Below are 21,810 nucleotides of genomic sequence, written 5' to 3'. Positions count from 1 at the left end.
TCTGTGTTCCGGGAGAGCCCCCCCAGATGACCCTTCCGCGTACCGGGAGCACTCAGATGATCCTTCCGCGTACCGGTAGCGCCCCTCAGATAGATGACCCTTCCGTGCACCGGGAGCGTCCCCCCCCCCCTCTGATGACCCTTCTGTGTACCGGGAGCGCACCCAGATGACCCTTCTGTGTACCGGGAGCGCCCCCCCAGATGACCCTTCTGTGTTCCGGGAGCACCCCCCCAGATGACCCTTCCGCGTACCGGGAGCACTCAGATGATCCTTCCGCGTACCGGGAGCGCCCCTCAGATAGATGACCCTTCCGTGCACCGGGAGCGTCCCCCCCCCTCAGATGACCCTTCCGCGTACCGGGAGCGCCCCCAGATGACTCTTCCGTGTATTTTTATGGTCTTCTCGTGAATCCGTCTTTCTTCATTAGTACCTGTCATTTGTTTTTTTTTGCTTTGCCATTAACAGGCCCTAGAAAAGTGTAAAGAAGAGGCCCCCAACCTGCTCCATCAGATACCCCCAGGCACGTCTGGCCCTGAGAAGGTGTCCACCAGCTACCGGAAGACTCGTAAATTCAGCAGCCGCCTGTCTGAGCTGTCTGTGAAAAGTTCTCCATCCTTAGGTGATGAGGGGTCCTCTCACGAGGGGGCTTCTAGGATGATCTGTCACTCTCCGCTCCATGTTACCGCCCGATCCTACGTTCTGTCTTTCAGGCGATCGAGACAAAGCTCCTCTCGGCCTTTTTGACAAGCCTTTTCTGGATGTGCAGGAAGACGTTCCTTACTGGTTCCTTCCCATTGACCTTCTGGAGACGTATCCCGAACTGGTCACGGATGACAACTTACTTTGGTTCTCGGAGACTTTTGCTTTAATAGAATGTGGCTGTCAGGACGTCCGATTCATAGGTCAGAAATATGAGGGGGAGTGGGCAAAAACTAAAAATAATGCCAATTGTGAAATGTTTTCTCCATTTTGACCACGCGGATAATATGTAGATAAGATGCAGCTCGTTCTGTAGCGTTTTCTGACCTCCGACAGGAAACTTCCTACACACTGGAAAGTTTTTCTTTCCGGAGAAGTTTTCGGATTTTGAGGTTTTGGAAGCTGAAATCCAATCTCTGGGAATTCCAGGGCTGCTCCAGGCGCTCCATGCTGAAAAGAAATCCTTAGGTGAGATGATTTATTTCATTTTTTTAATCATCAATGTCTGGGATAAGATGAGCGCTGGATAAAGTGCTGTGGGTTGTGGTGGAAACAATAGCAGCCCCCAATAGCTGATTATTTGTGTCTAGGGTATGCAGGTGGCAGCCCCCAGACAGCACCGTCCTCCAGTAACAATACAGCCGGTAGAAAAGGAGAACCGCACACAGCAATGAAGCCTTTCTACATCCTGGCCCTGGAGCTATTGGCAAAATACCCAGACTCTGCTCTGGGCCAGCTGAGAATCGAGAGCAGCGTGGATGGCAGCAAGTTATATATCATCGGCACCGGGACCCTCTTCCTACATGTAAGGTACGTTGCACTAACCCGGGGAAGTTGGGTATCGCCACGGACCTTAATCACAGAAAAGTGCTGTAAAATGATGTAGCCAAAAAGTTGAATGTCTTAGTGCTGGTCATGTTTTGGCCCTTTAGCCATTTTTTATGTAGTGTTTTGCACTTTTCTAAAAAGTGTATGGTGCATAGTGGGAGGGTGCAGAAATTGCAGGATGTGCCAAGGTTATTCTCAGTGGTGTAACTAAAGTCTTGTAACAACCCTGCCGGCATCACTGCATGGCCTCCCATTCCCCACCTACCTTACTGCTCCAGGCCATGCTGTGACTTCTGACTGCTGCCGGCTCCATGTTGTATGCCTCTTGCTCCCTGCCTGCTCTCTGCATACTCCCTGGCTGTGTGCATAGGGGGGGCACGCCGACACTCCCTGGTTCTTATAGAATCAGTGTGCACCCGCCTATGGTGTTCCCAGCCAATTACCAATGGGCCTCTAGTTTTTAGGGCACCTCCACCCGGTGGAAGCTGCCTGAGCAACGCCTTTACTCAGTCAGTGTCTTGCTGCTAAGTTGCCAGGTCCTGTCCTGTCTCTGCCTGCTCTGGGGGCTTCATACCTAGATCTGTTTCCATGTGCTTTGTGTCATGTCTTCCGCCCACCAGGAGGCAGAATATCCTGGTCTCTATTCCCCTGTCTCTGTGCCTTGTGCATTTCTCGATCCGCCCACCAGGAGGCAGACTATCCTCGTCTTTATCATTGTTCCTGTGCACTGACTCGTACCTTGCCTTGTCTGAACTCCTTCCTATACCTGTGTCTGTCTTATCCCTGTCTCTGTGCCTTGCTCTGTACGTGTGACGACTCCTGGAGTGAACCCTCTGGGTCGTGGCACCAACCCTCCCAGAGCGAGCTGACCTAGTGAGGACCACCCCATATACAGGGAGTGTCAGGGGCAAGCCTCAGGGGGTGAGGTACCACGACTGCTGGCACCAGGTGACCGGCTCACAGGAGACATGAGTGAGTGTGTCTGCAGGAACGTGTAAAGCGTGGGCACAGGAACACGTGGTGTACAGGACGGTACTGGGTGTACTCGGGAACACAAGGCGCGTACACGGGGATACGTATGGCGTGCAGCGACTAGTACATCCGGGTGTGAGCAAAGCAGGATGTGTGCAAAGGAGCACGTCGGAGTACTGAGTTAGGCAGCAGGTGTGCCAGGACGTGTAACAGAGTACAGGAGCATAGTGTGTGCCAGAGGGCATAACTGAGCATAAGACAGAGTACTGGATTGGAGCGTGTGTCAGGAGGCACAACTGAGTATAAGACAGAGCACAGGACCAGAGCGTGTGCCAGGAGGCACAACGGAGTATGAGACAGAGTACAGGGTCAGAGCGTGTGCCAGGAGGCACAACGGAGTATGAGACAGAGTACAGGGTCAGAGCGTGTGCCAGGAGGCACAACGGAGTATGAGACAGAGTACAGGGTCAGAGTGTGTGCCAGGAGGCGCAGCTGAGTATGAGACAGAGTACAGGGTCGGAGCGTGTGCCAGGAGGCACAACTGAGTATGAGACAGAGTACAGGGTCAGAGCGTGTGCCGGGAGGCACAACTGAGTACAAGGCAGAGTGCAGGTTCAGAGTGTGTGCCAAGAGGCACAACAGAGTATAAGACAGGGGACCTGAATACAGCGCACAGCCAGGCAGGGACACGGCAGACCAAGCCATGAAGCACAACAATAATCAGGCACCTCCCCTAGGAAGAGGTAGCCTGATATAGCACATGATCACGAGGGCTTCCGGGTCAAGTCCTCCAGTATCATAGAGAGGACTGACCTGGAGACCGAACTGAGAGGAGCGCGCAAGCGCACACATAACATGGAGGAGACAGGAACCTAGGTATGAGAGGTGCGCGTGCGCACCCGACGGAACCCCCGGAGTGACCGCGGCTCCGGAAGAGATGACGTCGGGACCGAGGTCCCGCCCCCAGGTGAGCGCCGCGTGACAGTACGTTGCCTAGTCTGAAATCTGTCCTATACCTGTGTCTGTTTTATCCCAGTCTGTGGTCTTTCCTTCCCTGCTCTGGGTACTCTTATCTTTACTCCCTCTGTCTTGCTGCTACTGCAGCTCTGCTCCGCTCTTGCTGCAGCTCCTCTCCGCATTCTTGCGGTTCCGCTCTGCTCTCCTTCTCTGTGGCACCTGCTACTGCAGAACCTCTTGATGCAAAAGAACCTCTTGCTGCAAACTGCAGTTTCTCGCCACATACCTGCGGTTCCGCTCTGCTCTCGTTTTCTGTGGCACCTGCTGCTGCAGAACCTCCTGCTGCAAACTGCAGCTCCTCTCCGCAGCCTTGCGGTTCTATTCTGCTCCGCTCCTTGCGGTTCTTCTCTGTTCCGCAATCCTGCGGTTCTGCTCCGTTTCCGTTCCGTATCCTGTGGATCCTTGTCTTACCCGTCTGTACTGGTTCCTGAACCAGTTCCTGCATCTTCTGTGTGAACAGTTCTCTACCTGTTTCCTCATACCCTTCATACCTGTCTATGTTCCCGTCCTTCCTGAACCAGTTCCTGCATCTTTTGTGTGAACAGTTCTCTACCTGTTCCCGCACACCATTTATATCTGTCTATGTTCCGTCCTTCGTGAACCAGTTCCCGCACCTCCAGTGTGAACAGCCCCTACCTGTTCACATATCCTACTCGTCCCAGTCCGTGTCTCTGTCCTGTCACTGCGAGTCAGTTCCTGCCTGCCAGTGCCTCAGCCGTGCCCGCCTGCCTGCCAGTGCCTCAGCCGTGCCTGCCTGCCAGTGCTTCAGCCATGCCTGCCTGCCTGCCTGCCTGCCAGTGTTTAAAGCCGTGCCCGCTAGAGTACCTGTCGTGTCAGTTTGTACTAGCCCGCACCTACTCGCAGTATCCAGTCCCTCAGTGGGATCAGCAGCCACAGCCAGACACCACCCTGGAGTGGCAGCTACCTGCCGCACAAGCCTGACCTCACCATCAGAGACTCCAGTGAACACCAAGGTAGCTGCTAGTTACGCCCCTTCCAGGGTAGTCTGGTTTGTGGTCCAGTGGGGCCACACCCCCCACACTCGCGCCAACCAGTCAGGGCGCGAGCGTCTGATGGGTCCCGTTGCAAAATTTGGACCTGCCCACCCCACACAAGAAACAACCCATGATGGGTAAAACCAGTGAGCTGTGTCAAGACTTTTGCAACCTTATTGTTGCAAAACATACTGATGGCATTAGTTAAAGAAGAATTTCGAAACTAATGAAGGTTCTAATGAGCACTGTTGGGGCCATAATCTGGAAGTGTAAATAACATAAATTTACCATAAACCGGCCACGACCAGGTGCTCCCCGCAACATTTCAGACAGAGGAGTGAAAAGGAATATCAGAAGAGTTTTCTAAGGCTATGTGCCCACGATCAGGATATAACAGCATTTTGGACACAACATATTTACGCACAGTAAAATCCGCAAGTGCTCAGTGAACCGTGCGTATTTACCACATCTAATGAATTGCTATGGGTGAGACTAGCATCTCTGCTTCAGATAATTGACATGCCGCGGCTCGTAAATCTGCATCTTGGGAGAGTTTATGCATTGTCAAATAGAAGCACAGTGGGCACAGGATTTCAATCAATCCCATCCACTGGGCTTCTAACTTAGAACGCAGCATTTTTGGATACAGCGCAGGTGAGTTGGGTACAAAATACTGCTATTCCAGATCGTGAGCGCATAGCCTAAGAGCCAAGGACCACCTCTGGAGACCCCCAGAAAGACCTGGAATCAGCAGGGACCACTGTTTCACAAAAGACTGTAAGGAATGCACACAACTTCCATGGCCTGCATGCACGCTCACCACGCATCCTCCTCTATGGCCTGTATGCACTCTCCCCACGCATCCTCCTCTATGGCCTGCATGCACGCTTCCCAAGCATCCTCCTTCATGGCCTGTATGCACACTCCCCACGCATCCTCCTCTATGGCATGCATGCACGCTCCCCACGCATCCTCCTTCATGGCCTGTATGCACACTCCCCACGCATCCTCCTTCATGGCCTGCATGCACGCTCCCCACGCATCCTCCTTCATGGCCTGTATGCACACTCCCCACGCATCCTCCTTCATGGCCTGCATGCACGCTCCCCACGCATCCTCCTTCATAGCCTGCATGCACGCTCCCTACGCATCCTCCTTCATGGCCTGCATGCACGCTCACCATGCATCCTCCTCTATGGCCTGTATGCACTCTCCCCACGCATCCTCCTCTATGGCCTACATGCACGCTTCCCAAGCATCCTCCTTCATGGCCTGTGTGCACACTCCCCACGCATCCTCCTTCATGACTTGCATGCACGCTCCCCATGCATCCTCCTTCATGGCCTGCATGCACGCTCCCCACGCATCCTCCTCCATGGCCTGCATGCACGCTCACCACGCATCCTCCTCTATGGCCTGTATGCACTCTCCCCACGCATCCTCCTTCATGGCCTGCATGCACGCTCACCACGCATCCTCCTCTATGGCCTGGATGCACTCTCCCCACGCATCCTCCTTCATGGCCTGCATGCCCGCTCCCCACGCATCCTCCCTCATGGCCTGCATGCATGCTCCCCATGCATCCTCCATGGCCTGCATGCACGCTCCCCATGCATCCTCCTCCATGGCCTGCATGCACGCTTCCTACGCAAGACTCCATTGCTGAACATAAAGCATGTTCACACATCTTTATAGTCTGCTCATCATCATTTAGACAAGCCTGTGAAATATTGGTAGAATATAATCTAGTCAGATGAGAACAAAATTGAACTCTTTGAATGCCATAATACACATCATGCTAAAACACCATACCAACAGTGAAGTATGGAGGTGGGAACATCATGGTGCGGGGAAGTTTTTTCAGCATGCAGCACTGTCAAACATCACATAATGGAAGGAAGGATGAATGGACAAATGTACCAAGACATTCTTAATGAAAATCTGCTGCCATCTTCCAGGACGATGAAGATGAAACAAGGGAGGACATTTCAGCATGGCATTCATCACAAACATACAGCCAAGGAAACTGTCGGTTTCAGGGAAAGATCATAAAGCTCCTAGAATGGCCAAGAGATCACCGGACCTGAATCCAAGAAAAAATATATGCAAAAAACTGAAGCTCAGAGATCCTAGAAGGAGCCTACCGGACCTTCAGGGTGTGGGATAAGAAGCCAAACCAGACCCTCCATATGAAGACGTGTTTCTGGGAGTTTGCCCCTCATCAGTGCAAAGCAGGAGAACTTGTTGGCTGGGTGGGAGGCCTATGACAGGGGATCTAAGGGTGAAGTTTCTCCTTGTATAGGGAGACTTTATATTCCAGGGGTGACCATTGAATGGGAAGTTCAGTGCTCTCCGCTAGCAGAAACTTTACCCCTTAGTCCTGTTGACTTTCTAGGTAGTCTAATTTCTGTTATGCCAGATTGTTAAATAGTTCAAATTATAGGACAGTCATTGGATGAACGGTTTATAGAGCTAAATTGTAAGACGGGTAAAATCTCTACGGCAGACACGAGCTCTCCTGGATCATCCGATGTAGTGTCATGGTGCTCCTGGCACACGGCGGCCTCATATTAATGCTGTTACCAATTGTTCTACCACCAGGAATTGGATGGGAACTTGCCGACTTCCCTTGACCAGGAGCTTTCTGGAGATTTATGGTCTGTGCTTGTATCTGGACAGAGGTGACGCTGTTTATCAGCCCATGAGAGAAGCCGTCAGATCGTACCTGAAGTCCCGGACCAGCGTGGGTGCAGGTAGGAGGACTCGCCCCGGTCATACATGTGAGGCGGCCATGCCCACATCTGCGGATTATCAGGACATATGTACGTTGGGGTCTTTGATCCTACTGCGTCCTGACTGAGGGGGCACAGTGTCAAAATATTCATTCCCCATACATTACCAGTACTGTATATAATAAGAATATATGAAGACGATTGCTGAAGTTACACCCCAAGGTTAATAACTGCTATTACATGAGAGCGATCCTCGTGTTTACCCTGCAAAAAAGTAATAAAAGTGCGGCTCCGATGACTTCAGGCAGCGGCCCATTGTCTGCAGGGAGCCGACAGCTTGTGTAATGTGTTCATCTATATTCACTCAGGTGACAGCTGGCCGTCCGACGTCCGAGCCTTCCCTAGTCATCAGACCGTCAGGGTCTATGTCCGCACCCACTGGTACGCCACGTACTTGAAGACTCTGCTGAAGGTAGCATCACAGAGCGACCGTCCTGTGTGGTGTCTGTCTGCTCATCCCAAGAATCTGCTTATTCTTCAGCAATGAGAACAATCTAATTATTGGTTTCCTTAAATAATGAGATGCTGGGATATGGTCGTCTATAAATGCTCAGAGGGCAGGGGGTTCATGAAATCATGTCCAGTTCTACGCGTTTAAAAACGACATTGAGCTGCAGTTTTACCTGTATTGCTTTAATTATCATTGGCTGAAAAGTACAGAAAAAAACTGGTGCATTTTTAGTGCAAAATTACCAGAATTTCTGCACTCTGGTATCATAGAAAAAATGCTTCAATTCTGCACCAGAACCGCATGAATGAAAAAAAAGCAAAAACACAATAGTCGGAGTAAATTACTATTTGCACTTTGGTTCATCCACCCATGGGAACGTGATGGTCTTTTGTGTGCAGCATCTCGGTCACTGGTGTCAAACTCGAGTCCTTTGACCCCCCCCCCATGTCCTATCTTATTTTTGTGGCCCACAAGGTCAGGACACAGAAGGATCGAGCCCCACTTTACCCGTACTGGTCCTTCTGCGTCGACTGCCTGTGTGTTTCCAAAAAAGAGTAGCGTGAAGGTGAGCGGCTGCCCAGGGATGGCCTTGTTGTGACCGCTGCTTCCCTGGGATGGCCTTGTTGTGACTGCTGCTTCCCTGGGATGGCCTTGTTGTGGCCCCTGCTCCCCAGGGATGGCCTTGTTGTGGCCCCTGCTCCCCAGGGATGGCCTTGTTATGGCCCCTGCTCCCCAGGGATGGCTCTGCTGCTGCGCCCTCTCCCCAGGGTCGGCCTTGTTGTGACCGCTGCTTCCCAGGGATGGCCTTGTTGTGGCCCCTGCTCCCCAGGGATGGCCTTGTTATGGCCCCTGCTCCCCAGGGATGGCTCTGCTGCTGCGCCCTCTCCCCAGGGACAGGCCTTGTTGTGACCGCTGCTTCCCAGGGATGGCCTTGTTGTGGCCCCTGCTCCCCAGGGATGGCCTTGTTGTGGCCCCTGCTCCCAGGGATGGCCTTGTTATGGCCCATGCTCCCCAGGGATGGCTCTGCTGCTGCGCCCTCTCCCCAGGGACAGGCCTGTCGTGACCGCTGCTCCCCAGGGATGGCCTTGTTGTGGCCCCTGCTCCCCAGGGATGGCCTTGTTTTGGCCCCTGCTCCCCAGGGATGGCTCTGCTGCTGCGCCCTCTCCCCAGGGACGGCCCTGTTGTGACCGCTGCTTCCCAGGGATGGCTCTATTGTGGCCCCCGCTCCCCAGGGGCAGCTCTGTTGTGGCCCCTCTACCTCAAACTTGGGTCTCCCCCTCCCTCCTTGGCCAGTTGATGCATTGCAATCTGTGCTTGTACGTGTTACACTGACTTTTTCACGAGCCCTTACAATTACAAGCGCCCCTTTAATGGCCGCTATAATGCTGATGTGGCCCTCAGCGAGAATGAGTTTGACACCACTGAATGAAGACCTGCCGAGCGGTAGGACGGGACCATTCCCAGACATTGGCTGTGGATGTTATGGGACCTGGTCCTGCCCTATTACAGTACACACCATAGAGGTTGGTGAAAATCGCCCCCTTGCATCTGTCACTATAGAGGATGGACAAGTCTGAGAACTACAAGGATAAGTTCACATCTGCTGTTTCCTCTGTCCCTGTAGTATCCGGAGCTGCTGCAGAACTCCAGGAAGACGCGATGGATCAGCTGCGGATCCTCCCTGTTAGTGAATGGAGATGGAGACATGTTCAGACACATCCTGAACTTCCTGAGACTGGGGAGTCTTTACCTTCCCTCCGAGTTCGGGTAGGGGACCAGCTCCGTGCTTTATCTGCCATTATTCCTACCTGTAGGCATTATATACAGTTGTGGCCAAAAGTATTGACACCCCTGCAATTCTGTCAGATAATACTCAGTTTCTTCCTGAAAATGATTGCAAACACAAATTCTTTGGTATTATCTTCATTTAATTTGTCTTAAATGAAAAAAACACAAAAAGAATTGTCCTAAAGCCAAATTGGATATAATTCCACACCAAACATAAAAAAGAGGGTGGACAAAAGTATTGGCACTGTTGGAAAAATCATGTGATGCTTCTCTAATTTGTGTAATTAACAGCACCTGTAACTTACCTGTGGCACCTAACAGGTGTTGGCAATAACTAAATCACACTTGCAGCCAGGTGACATGGATTAAAGTTGACTCAACCTGTGTCCTTGTGTCCTTGTGTGTACCACATTGAGCATGGAGAAAAGAAAGAAGACCAAAGAACTGTCTGAGGACTTGAGAAACCAAATTGTGAGAAAGCATGAGCAATCTCAAGGCTACAAGTTCATCTCCAAAGACCTGAATGTTCCTGTGTCTACCATGCGCAGTGTCATCAAGAAGTGTAAAGCCCATGGCACTGTGGCTAACCTCCCTAGATGTGGACGGAAAAGAAAAATTGACAAGAGATTTCAACGCAAGATTGTGCGGATGTTGGATAAAGAACCTCGACTAACATCCAAACAAGTTCAAGCTGCCCTGCAGTCCGAGGGTACAACAGTGTCAACCCGTACAATCCGTCAGCGTCTGAATGAAAAGGGACTGTATGGTAGGAGACCCAGGAAGACCCCACTTCTTACCCCGAGACATAAAAAAGCCAGGCTGGAGTTTGCCAAAACTTACCTGAAAAAGCCTAAAACGTTTTGGAAGAATGTTCTCTGGTCAGATGAGACAAAAGTAGAGCTTTTTGGGCAAAGGCATCAACATAGAGTTTACAGGAGAAAAAAAGAGGCATTCAAAGAAAAAAACAAGGTCCCTACAGTTAAACATGGTGGAGGTTGCCTGATGTTTTGGGGTTGGTTTGCTGCCTCTGGCACTGGACTGCTTGACCGTGTGCATGGCATTATGAAGTCTGAAGACTACCAACAAATTTTGCAGCATAATGTAGGGCCCAGTGTGAGAAAGCTGGGTCTCCCTCAGAGGTCATGGGTCTTCCAGCAGGACAATAACCCAAAACACACTTCAAAAAGCACTAGAAAATGGTTTGAGAGAAAGCACTGGAGACTTCTAAGGTGGCCAGCAATGAGTCCAGACCTGAATCCCATAGAACACCTGTGGAGAGATCTAAAAATGGCAGTTTGGAGAAGGCACCCTTCTAATATCAGGGACCTGGAGCAGTTTGCCAAAGAAGAATGGTCTAAAATTCCAGCAGAGCATTGTAAGAAACTCATTGATGGTTACCGGAAGCGGTTGGTCGCAGTTATTTTGGCTAAAGGTTGTGCAACCAAGTATTAGGCTGAGGGTGCCAATACTTTTGTCTGACCCATTTTTGGAGTTTTGTGTGAAATGATTAATGTTTTGCTTTTTGCTTCATTCTCTTTTGTGTTTTTTCATTTAAGACAAATTAAATGAAGATAATAATACCAAAGAATTTGTGTTTGCAATCATTTTCAGGAAGAAACTGAGTATTATCTGACAGAATTGCAGGGGTGTCAATACTTTTGGCCACAACTGTAAAAGGAAACATACACACAAGGTGGGAGTTTAAAGAGCAAGCATCTCCTAATGCCTGTAATAAATCTTCCCCTGAGCGACGCTTAAGTCCCTAATTCTGAAATGTGCGGCAGTGATGTCATTAAGCAAAGTCACCACTAGATGGCAGTGATTCTACATCTAGTGCCTTCGCCCTGGTGGTCGTTATACCTCAGAATGGCCCTGAGTCTGCATTTACTTATTATTATTATTATACATTTTTTTTCCCTTTTTTAAGGGACTTTTTATTTTTCATTTTTTTGACTTGCAGCCTTCGTTCTCGTACATGAAGGTGCGGGTAAATGTCTCATTAATCAGATTCATGACTTTTCCTTTCCTCACAGAGAATGGGACCTCCTGAGTCAGGAGGTGACAGAGTTTCAGATCCCGTCCCTCGTGCAGGCTCTGTATTCGTGCCCGGCTTACAGGTAACGTCAATTACGGCTCATTACCATTGCTTAATTTAAAAAAACCCCAATACATTAATTGTATTGGTGGTCAGTGAGTGATTTGTGCTTGCCCCACCCCAGGATGCGCACTGATTTCACAGAACACATGGGGGCCACCTTCCATCTGTGCCCTGTACAGTGATGTCCATGTGGGTGACGGCGCCTGCTATCGGCTCGTTCACATTGGTAGATCGGCCCCAGCTGCAGTCGCACTTTTTCCATGTTGGGTACGGCGATGTAGAGACCAGCAAGCACCGCCAATCCTTCGTTTCATTGATTGTTGTGGTCCCCGGGGTGGTATCATTACTGATCATACACCGATGGCAGCTTACCCTAAAGGTGGATATAAATGTGATATTATAGAAAATCCTTTTAAAGTGATTTTCTATATCTTATGTTGCACATGTGCAGTGGCCTCTGGCGCCACCAATTGTTAATATCAACTCTTTGAACAGGACCTTTCACCTCTTACCTCATGGTAATGCTCCTCAACCATTCACCGCCAGTCACTTGCCCCTTGAGGTTGATGCATTGGAGTGCAGGTGGCCCCACAATATAAAGGGGTGACCTAGATATAAACGCTAAAAGAATTAACTTTTATTATAGACAAATCACAGGATTAATCCGCCCAAAAAATGCAGAGAAAAACGGTCCAGAAAAATAAAAAAATGAGCATTGTTACTGCCAGGAGGCTGCAAAAAGGCAAGGTGTGACCGCGGCCTGAGAGGTGGTGTGTCCCTGTATCTAGTATCCACACGTGGTGAGGACGTGGGGGCTCCATAAATGTCTCTGTGTGAGATGAGGGTCCGTTCATTTTTCCTGTTTCCACACCCGGTAATGTGATGAATGTTGTCTTGCAGATTATGGATGAGCGGTCGTGTCTGCACAGGCCCAGCGGAGGATCCTGCACCAGAGGTGACTTCTTTCTGGACACATTTTGTCTTTTTGTGCCTAGATTAGTGTAAAGCTCGGCTGTTGTTCCTCCGGAGGGTCCCAGATGTTGGATTCTTTGTCACACAATGTCCTAGTCATTGTATTGATCAAGGACATACAAAGAAATAAGAGAAAGTGGAGACAGTCAGCAGGGAGCCGCCTCTATTACTATGTAAATCACACTGATATGCTGGGGTAGGGGTGGGGGGCTAAGCGGCACTGGTACTGGGGAAATAATTAGACAGGTGGTCTGTGTGATCGCCATCTAGTGACAATGTAACGGACACCAGAGGAAGGGGAATGGGAGGACGATCTGCGGCCTGTACACGGCAAAGATGATGGAAGTTAGCCTTTCCCCCGGGGGTCTGCTTCCCCCCCCCCGTCATGCTTTAAGCTCAGAGACAGTCCCATGTAATAGAGTGCACTGAGCGCTATAGGTATTACGCGTGTAATATTCCTGCTGTCCGTCATGCAGGTTACTGATGGGATTTCATCTACCAATCCGCAAGATCTAGACAGAGCCCAAATGGATCGAGACACGCAACAGAATCCCCCCGCAGGCTCCCGATGGCTGCCCCGGCATAAATTAAAGGGGCCATCAACAAGTCCAGATGTAAATCTCACCGATAGTCTTCCCCATAGTAGCAAGATAGGTGACTGCACTGAATCTACGGCCGATTCGATATCCTGTCTCATCAAGCAAGTGAGTGAAATCGGCCTGAAGACGTCGCCCCGTAACAAGCGTCCCATTGTAACATCACAAGAAGGAAACACATTGACGCAACAGTCTGGTCACTCGAGAGGTCTGTGCAGCGATACTGAATACGGGGGCTCAGGATACAGAGGGAAGATGAAGCCCGACTGTCCAACTCTTATGGGAGTGACGCCAGGGTTCATTCTTGTATGTGAGGCCACTGAACAGAAGCTGCTGGGGCATCACAACTACAGTAAATTATCATACAGCCACCCGAAACCGGACAACACCACGGCCTGTGCTGGAGGTGAGAGCGGCACTGTATGTAGAGGAGCACAGATGTGTCTCCAGACTGTGAGACTTGTAGGTAATCTCTGCTTAGTCCCAGATTTATCTGATATTCCAGATTATCACACGCTCAGCCTTTATCTCTGACCCCTTGTCTCCTGCATTAGCTCCTGGGGATCTTGGGGCCATTCTCTGGGTACAACATCGCCTCCTGCTGACCACCGATGGGAGCGCCACAGCCTTTCAGGACAGTGTGATATACACTAGTGAGATGGATATCCCAGCGTGTGCGGAGGGGACGGCAGAAGGTAGAGTGCCTCTCGCATCATCTCCCACATCATATGAGCGAAATGCATAGTTATCAGACACAGACAGCAGTATAGTCCACAGTCAACTCATTACTGTCCTTTCTTGTGTTTGTTTCTCAGATTTATTTTTCCTTACTTTTAATATGACCCATAAAGAGATCTGGTATGGCAGACAGTGCCATTCCTGCCTGACCACCATCATCCTGGATTGTATCCGGCACGAGGCCCCCAAACACCTTCTCTGTAAAGTAGTGAGACTTGTGAGCATGTACTGGGTAAGTCATCAGGACATTGCGTTATCAAGGTGGGAGAGGGTCCGACCCCGAACCACACACAAAGCAGTGTCAGTGTGCAAGGCTATATTCACACATCTCGTGTGCCGCGATCAGAAAGCTCCAGCGATGTCAGTGTGTGTATAGGGCTGAGCTGTCAATCATTACAAGTGGATGGGCACAGGGTGGTAATTGATGGGGTGTACTGAGCATTTGCTCATTTATATATCTGAAAAACTTTAATGTCTAATCTGCAAAATGGACGAGGATGAGACAATCTCCTAGTCTCACGGACCGGACCCATGGATCAGTATGTAAAACTGATGTGAGTCTGGATCAAAGAGACTATGGATCTGTGTTCTGTCCGAGAGGAGAAAAAAAGACCAGACAGCAAATGGATGTGTACAAGGGCTGAGTGGCGTAGTCTTTGGCACCAGAGCCCACCACCGTGGTCTGGCTGTGAGACCACACCGATCTGTCGTTACGGGGTAGCTCTGTCTTGACTCCAGCTACGGAAATACTGTAATTGTAGAGTGTATACTGTGCTGATAGCGGTGGAGTATGACGTCCCTGGTGTAGGAGGGTCACAATGTGTCTTATTGCCCTCACCATAGTCTCTATTGATCTAAGAGCGAAATCTACTGCTCCCTGCTGATTCTCCTGGATCTCTGCTTCATCTGACACTGGATCACCAGCTGCTCCTCACTATGCTGCGCTCTATCGGCCTCAAGGACAAAGTTTTCTCCTGATTCTCCTTCTGCCTTTCTGACTACTCCTTCATGGTATGTTTTTCCAGTTTACTCCTCTCCTCTTTCCCTTACTATCAGGGTTCTTTAAGGCTCAGTCCCAGGTCTCTTCCTTTTCTCTCTATACACCGCCCCTATTGGACAAGCCATCAACAGATTGGGTTTTCAGTATCATCTCTATGCTGGTGACACCCAATAGACTTCTTCCCCTGACATCACCCTACAAATACCAGCGATTGTCCACTGTCTCTAATATCATGTCCTCCCTCTATCTGTAACTGATTGTCTGCACATCAAGTTGGAAGAATGTCTCAAGTGGGGTACCACAGGGCTCTGTCCTGGGCCCTGTATTGTTCAATATCTTTATCAACGATTTAGATGAAGGAATTGAGGGTAAACTGATTAAATTTGCTGATGACACAAAGCTAGGAGGGATAGCTAATACTAGAGAAGAGAGAGAGGATTCAAAAAGATATAAATAAACTGGAGAAGTGGGCAGCAACTAACAGAATGGTTTTTAACAGGGAAAATGCAAAGTACTACATCTGGGCAATAAAAATGAAAAAAGCATATATAGAATGGGAGGAATAGGGCTAAGCAACAGCACATGTGAAAAAGACTTGGGTATACTAATAGATCACAGACTGAATATGAGTCAACAGTGTGATGCAGCAGCAAAAAAGGCAAATGCAATTCTAGGATGTATTAACAGAAGCATACAGTCTAGATCACGTGAAGTCATTATTTCCCTCTACTCCTCTTTGGTCAGACCTCATCTGGAATATTGTGTCCAGTTTTGGGCACCACATTTTAAAAAAGACATCAACAAACAGGAGCAAGTTCAGGAAAGAGCGACCAGAATGGTGACCGGTCTGCAAACCCTGTCTTATGAGGAAAGGTTGCAGGATTTGGGAATGTTTAGTTTGCAGAAGAGAAGACTGAGAGGAGACTTAATAGCTGTCTACAAATATCTCAAGGGCTGTCACATTGTAGAAGGATCAACTTTATTCTCATTTGCACAAGGAAAGACTAGAAGCAATGGGATGAAACTGAATGGGAGGAGACACAGATTAGATATTAGAAAACATTTTTTGACAGAGTGATCAATGAGTGGAACAGGCTGTCACGAGAGGTGGTGAGTTCTCCTTCAATAGAAGTCTTCAAACAGAGGCTGGAAAGACATCTGACTGGGATGATTTAGCGAATCCTACTTTGAGCAGGGGGTTGGACCAGATGGCCCAGGAGGTCCCTTCCAACTCTACAATTCTATGATTCTGTCTCCAAACCTGAACTTCTCATGTTTTCTCCTTCTACTAACCTACCTATACCCGAGATTCCAGCTACCTTGGGTGGTTTAACTATAACGCCCCAGTCATACTTGATGCAAAACTTTCCCTTAATCCCTATATCCAATCCCTTACCCGCTCATGTCACCTGGATCTTAAAAACATCGACCAGAATCCGACATTTTCTCACCTTTTGAAACTGCATAATCTTACTGTCGCCCTTATTCATTCTCATCACGACTTTACTGATCAGTCTCCCTCAAACCAAACTTTCTCACCTCCATTCTGTCCTGATTGTGGCAGCCAGGGTCGTATTTCTGTCCAGCCGCTTAACCGATGCCTCCACCTTGTGCCAGTCACTGCACAGGTTACCCATCTGCTTATTCCTCATTTCTGTCTATCACCCTACCCGTGCCCTCCATTCTGAAACTGATCTAAGAATAACATCCTCCATAATCTGAACCTCGCACCTCCGTCTACAAGTCTTCTCTAGTGCTGCGCCAGTTTTCTGGAATGCACTACCTCAAATGATCCGACTAATATCTACCCTCCATGTTTTTAAACGTGCTTTAAAAACACATCACTTTAGACAAATCTATCACCTCATCTCACGAACCCAACTCTCTCCTGTTCCCTCCTATACGTTAATCATAATGTGCTCCCTCTGATTCATCTATTTCCACATGTGCCACCATTGACGACTGTCATCAGTATACAGAATATCATTGACAGCGGCGTAACTACCGAGGTCGCATGGGGCCTGAAGTGCGTAGGGGCCCACCCAGTCCAGCAAAGACTGCGTGGGCCTCCAAGCACTCTGAGCTACAAAATGGTCCACCAGCCCTTTAAATCTTCTGCACAGGCCCTGGTAAGCACAGGCCTTGTTTGTGCTTGCGCGCGCAGATGCGGCCTTTGTCAGTGCGGGCAAAAAGGAGAGCGTGCACACCAGGGCCTGTACAGGCATTGGAAAAGGCGTGCAGATGACTGAGCCTCACTCTGTCTGACACTGGCCAGAACCAGCGTCAGAGAACAGTGCTCTCCTCACCAATCCCCAGCCGGCATCCACTCCAAGTCCTCTGCACCTCCAACGCTGGCTGGACAGGGACCCACCTCATCCTGCCCCATCTCAGGTGAGTACCAGGATGAGAGCTTTGTTATCTATACACAGCATTTGCACCTTCACCTGTATAATGTGTATAGACTGCTGTACGTACAGTATAAAGGTGATAATGCTGTGGGTGGCTCAGTGGTTAGCACTGCAGTTTTGCAGCGCTGGGGTCCTGGGTTCAAATCCCACCAAGGACAACATCTGCAAGGAGTCTGTATGTTCTCCTCGTGTTTGCGTGGGTTTCCTCCGGGCTCTCCGGTTTCCTCCCACATTCCAAAGACAAACTGACAGTGATTCTAGATGGTGAGCCCCATCGGGGACAGTGATGATGATAATGTATGTAAAGCGCTGCGGAATATGTTAGCGCTATATAAAAATAAAGATTATTATATAATCATGTCGCCTATAATGTATGTACAGCAGTCTATATACATTATATAGGCGATGCTGCTACTGATGTGTATATACGTTATATAGGTGATACTGCTGGGTACATATACAGTTAGGTCCATATATATTTGGACAGAGACAACATTTTTCTAATTTTGGTTCTAGACATTACCACAATGAATTTTAAACAAAACAATTCAGATGCAGTTGACGTTCAGACTTTCAGCTTTCATTTGAGGGTATCCACATTAACATTGGAGGAAGGGTTTAGGAGTTTCAGCTCCTTAACATGTGCCGCCCTGTTTTTAAAGGGACCAAAAGTAATTGGACAATTGACTCCAAGGCCATTTCATGGACAGGTGTGGGCAATCTCTTTATGTTATTGCTCAAAAAATCACGATTTTTTATGCGTTTTTTTTTTTTCCGGAGCGTCCCCAGTCTCATAGAAAATACTTAGGAAAGCGGATTTTTCCGCAAAATTAATGAGCATGCTGCGTTTTTTACCATGATGTGTGTTTTTTTAGATGAAAAAAAACGCATCAATATGCACAAAAAGTGCAGAATTCATTCAAATGAATGGGATGCTTCTTGTAAGCGTTTTTAAAGCGTTTTGCCGGTAAAAACGCTTAAACGCGAAAAAAACGCTTACAGTGCCTTGCGAAAGTATTCAACCTTTTCCCACATATCATGCTTCAAACATAAAGATACCAAATGTAAATTTCTGGTGAAGAATCAACAACAAGTGGAACACAATTGTGAAGTTGAACGAAATTTATTGGTTATTTTAAATTTTTGTGGAAATGCAAAAACTGATAAGTGGGGTGTGCAATATTATTCGGCCCCTTTACTTTCAGTGCAGCAAACTCACTCCAGAAGTTCATTGTGGATCTCTGAATGACCCAATGTTGTCCTAAATGACTAATGATGATAAATATAATCCACCTGTGTGTAATCAGGTCTCCGTATAAATGCACCTGCTCTGTGATAGTCTCAGGGTTCTGTTTGAAGCACAGAGAGCATCATGAAGACCAAGGAACACAACAGGCAGGTCCGTGATACTGTTGTGGAGAAGTTTAAAGCCGGATTTGGATACAAAATGATTTCCAAAACTTTAAACATCCCAAAGAGCACTGTGCAAGTGATCATATTGAAATGGAAGGAGTATCATACCACTGCAAATCTACCAAGACCCGGCCGTCCCTCTAAACTTTCATCTCAAACAAGGAGAAGACTGATCAGAGATGCAGCCAAGAGGCCCATGATCACTCTGGATAAACTGCAGAGATCTACAGCTGAGGTGGGACAGTCTGTCCATAGGACAACAATCAGTCGTACACTGCACAAATCTGGCCTTTATGGAAGAGTGGCAAGAAGAAAGCCATTTCTCAAAGATATCCATAAAATGTGTTTAAAGTTTGCAACAAGCCACCTGGGAGACACAAACATGTGGAAGAAGGTGCTCTGGTCAGATGAAACCAAAATCTAACTTTTTGGGAACAATGCCAAACGATATCTTTGGTCTAAAGGCAACACAACTCATCACCCCGAACACACCATCCCTACTGTCAAACATGGTGGTGGCAGCATCATGCTTTGGGCCTGCTTTTCTTCAACAGGGACAGGGAAAATGGATGGAGCCAAATACAGGACCATTCTTGAAGAAAACCTGTTGGAGTCTGCAAAAGACCTGAGACTGGGACGGAGATTTGTCTTCCAACAAGACAATGATCCCAAACATAAAGCAAAATCTACAATGGAATGGTTCACAAATAAACGTGTCCAGGTGTTAGAATGGCCAAGTCACAGTCCAGACCTGAATCCAATCGAGAATCTGTGGAAAGAGCTGAAAACTGCTGTTCACAAACGATCTCCATCCAACCTCACTGAGCTCGAGCTGTTTGCCAAGGAAGAATGGGCGAGAATTTCAGTCTCTCGATGTACAAAACTGATAGAGACATACTCCAAGCGACTGCAGCTGTAATCACAGCAAAAGGTGGCCCAACAAAGTATTAAGTTACAGGGGCCGAATAATGCACGCCGCACTTTTCAGCTTTTGAATTTCCACAAAAATTTAAAATAACCAATAAATTCCGTTCAACTTCACAATTGTGTCCCACTTGTTGATTCTACACCAAAAATTTACATTTGGTATCTTTATGTTTGAAGCATGATATGTGGGAAAAGGTTGAAAAGTTCCAGGGGGCCGAATACTTTCGCAAGGCACTGTACGTCTGCACATACCCTCACTACTGCCCTCCCAGGACATTTCACACAGTGATAGAACAGTTTATTGATTTATTGCTTTAAAAGGTGTGAGTAATGCACAATGTCCCAATAAACACATGCAAAGAACTGGCACTTAGAAACATAAATTCAAAACATATTTGGAATAACACCCTTAGGTACCCAAAAACAAAGTGATCCAGTGATATTGTAGAAATAATATTTATTATTAAAAATGTGTTCAAAATTAACAGCAATGCCCAGTAGGAGGCGCAAAATACACTGACAAGACTGTATACAGCCACCAAAATCATGTGTATAAAAATATATCATGGAGTATAGCAAATTTATTATATTCTTCAATAAATATAGATAATAATGACCAGTGTCGGGTAGTTAGTAAATAATAATAATAAATTCCCCTATATAAAACACATGCCCATTTTAATTAAGGTATTCACAGTGGTTATAAATGAATAAATCAGGTACATCCACATAGCTATACAAGGAATACATAATGGCCATAAAATAGATGCGCTCATCCAAATAGCAGGGGTGATTCCAGTGTAAAAGAACCAATAGTATTACCTCTAATGGGAGGGCATTGGTGGCTAGTGTAGCGTGTCCTCCTTCACCCCAACGCGCGTTTCGCACAGGCTTCCGAGGGGCGTGTCTAGGCAGCGGGTTGTGAATGTTTAAATACCCCATAGCACCAATCAGGGCTGTGTGCGTCATAATAATTGTTGACTCATCCAACGCAAATCCTTAGACCGAGTAGCGCATGCGCAGATCTGGGCAGCTGGATGAAAACACACTTCCTGTGACGCGCTCATATTGGACCGCAAGCTGGAACGCAAGACAGCACAATGTCAGAGCGCTCACGGAAGTGAACAGCGCTCCAGTCTCCAAGCAGGCGCATAATCAAGGAATGCAGAGGGGCCGATAAAGTGAAGAAAACTAATAAGATTAAAGTGCAAAAGCTGTATTAGTATAAAAAGTGCAGAATTCATTCAAATGAATGGGATGCTTCTTGTAAGAGTTTTTTAAGCGTTTTTGCCGGTATAAACGCTTAAACGCAAAAAAAAACGCTTACGTGTCCACATGCCCTCACTACTGCCCTCCCAGGACATTTTATTATTATTATTTATTGTTATAGCGCCATTTATTCCATGGCGCTTTACATGTGAGGAGGGGTATACATAATACATACAAGTACAATAATCTTAAACAATACAAGTCATGACTGGTCCAGGATGAGAGAGGACCCTGCCAGCGAGGGCTCACAATCTTCAAGGGATGGGTGATAATACAGTAGGCGAGGGTAGAGCTGGTCGTGCAGCGGTTTGGTGGATCTGTGGTTACTGCAGGTTGTAGGCTTGTCGGAAGAGGTCGGTCTTCAGGCTCTTTTTGAAGGTTTCGATGGTAGGTGAGAGTCTGATGTGTTGTGGTAGAGAGTTCCAGAGTAGGGGTGATGCGCGAGAGAAATCTTGTATGCGATTGTGGGAGGAGGAGATAAGAGGGGAGTAGAGAAGGAGATCTTGTGAGGATCGGAGGTTGCGTGCAGGAAAGTACCGGGAGACGAGGTCACAGATGTATGGAGGAGACAAGTTGTGGATGGCTTTGTATGTCATGGTTAGGGTTTTGTACTGGAGTCTCTGGGCAATGGGGAGCCAGTGAAGGGATTGACAGAGGGGAGAAGCTGGGGAATAGCAGGGGGACAGGTGGATTAGTCGGGCAGCAGAGTTTAGAATAGATTGGAGGGGTGCGAGAGTGTTTGACGGGAGGCCACAGAGCAGGAGGTTGCAGTAGTCAAGGCGAGAGATGATGAGGGCATGGACTAGGGTTTTTGCAGATTCTTGGGTGAGGAATGAACGGATTTGTG

General features: G+C 48.1%; 1 protein-coding gene across 2 annotated transcripts in view; it reads left to right on the top strand.

Annotated features, from left to right (window-relative positions):
* KCTD19 (potassium channel tetramerization domain containing 19) overlaps window positions 1–21,810 on the top strand; it is a 66,570-nt gene that overhangs the window by 34,752 nt on the left and 10,008 nt on the right. For both annotated transcript variants that reach the window (XM_073554976.1, XM_073554977.1), the window contains exons 3-14: window positions 466–619; window positions 711–902; window positions 1,036–1,167; window positions 1,290–1,509; window positions 7,113–7,264; window positions 7,612–7,715; window positions 9,379–9,521; window positions 11,576–11,659; window positions 12,541–12,595; window positions 13,089–13,614; window positions 13,763–13,903; window positions 14,024–14,178. In XM_073554976.1, coding sequence (XP_073411077.1) covers window positions 466–619; window positions 711–902; window positions 1,036–1,167; window positions 1,290–1,509; window positions 7,113–7,264; window positions 7,612–7,715; window positions 9,379–9,521; window positions 11,576–11,659; window positions 12,541–12,595; window positions 13,089–13,614; window positions 13,763–13,903; window positions 14,024–14,178 — 2,058 coding nt within the window. The remainder of the gene's footprint in view (window positions 1–465; window positions 620–710; window positions 903–1,035; window positions 1,168–1,289; window positions 1,510–7,112; window positions 7,265–7,611; window positions 7,716–9,378; window positions 9,522–11,575; window positions 11,660–12,540; window positions 12,596–13,088; window positions 13,615–13,762; window positions 13,904–14,023; window positions 14,179–21,810) is intronic.

The sequence above is a fragment of the Dendrobates tinctorius genome, unplaced genomic scaffold (genome assembly GCF_039654945.1).
Source record: "Dendrobates tinctorius isolate UK_male_01 unplaced genomic scaffold, ASM3965494v1 ptg000214l, whole genome shotgun sequence".
Taxonomy (NCBI): domain Eukaryota; kingdom Metazoa; phylum Chordata; class Amphibia; order Anura; family Dendrobatidae; genus Dendrobates; species Dendrobates tinctorius.
This window is presented reverse-complemented; position numbering and strand designations above follow the sequence as displayed.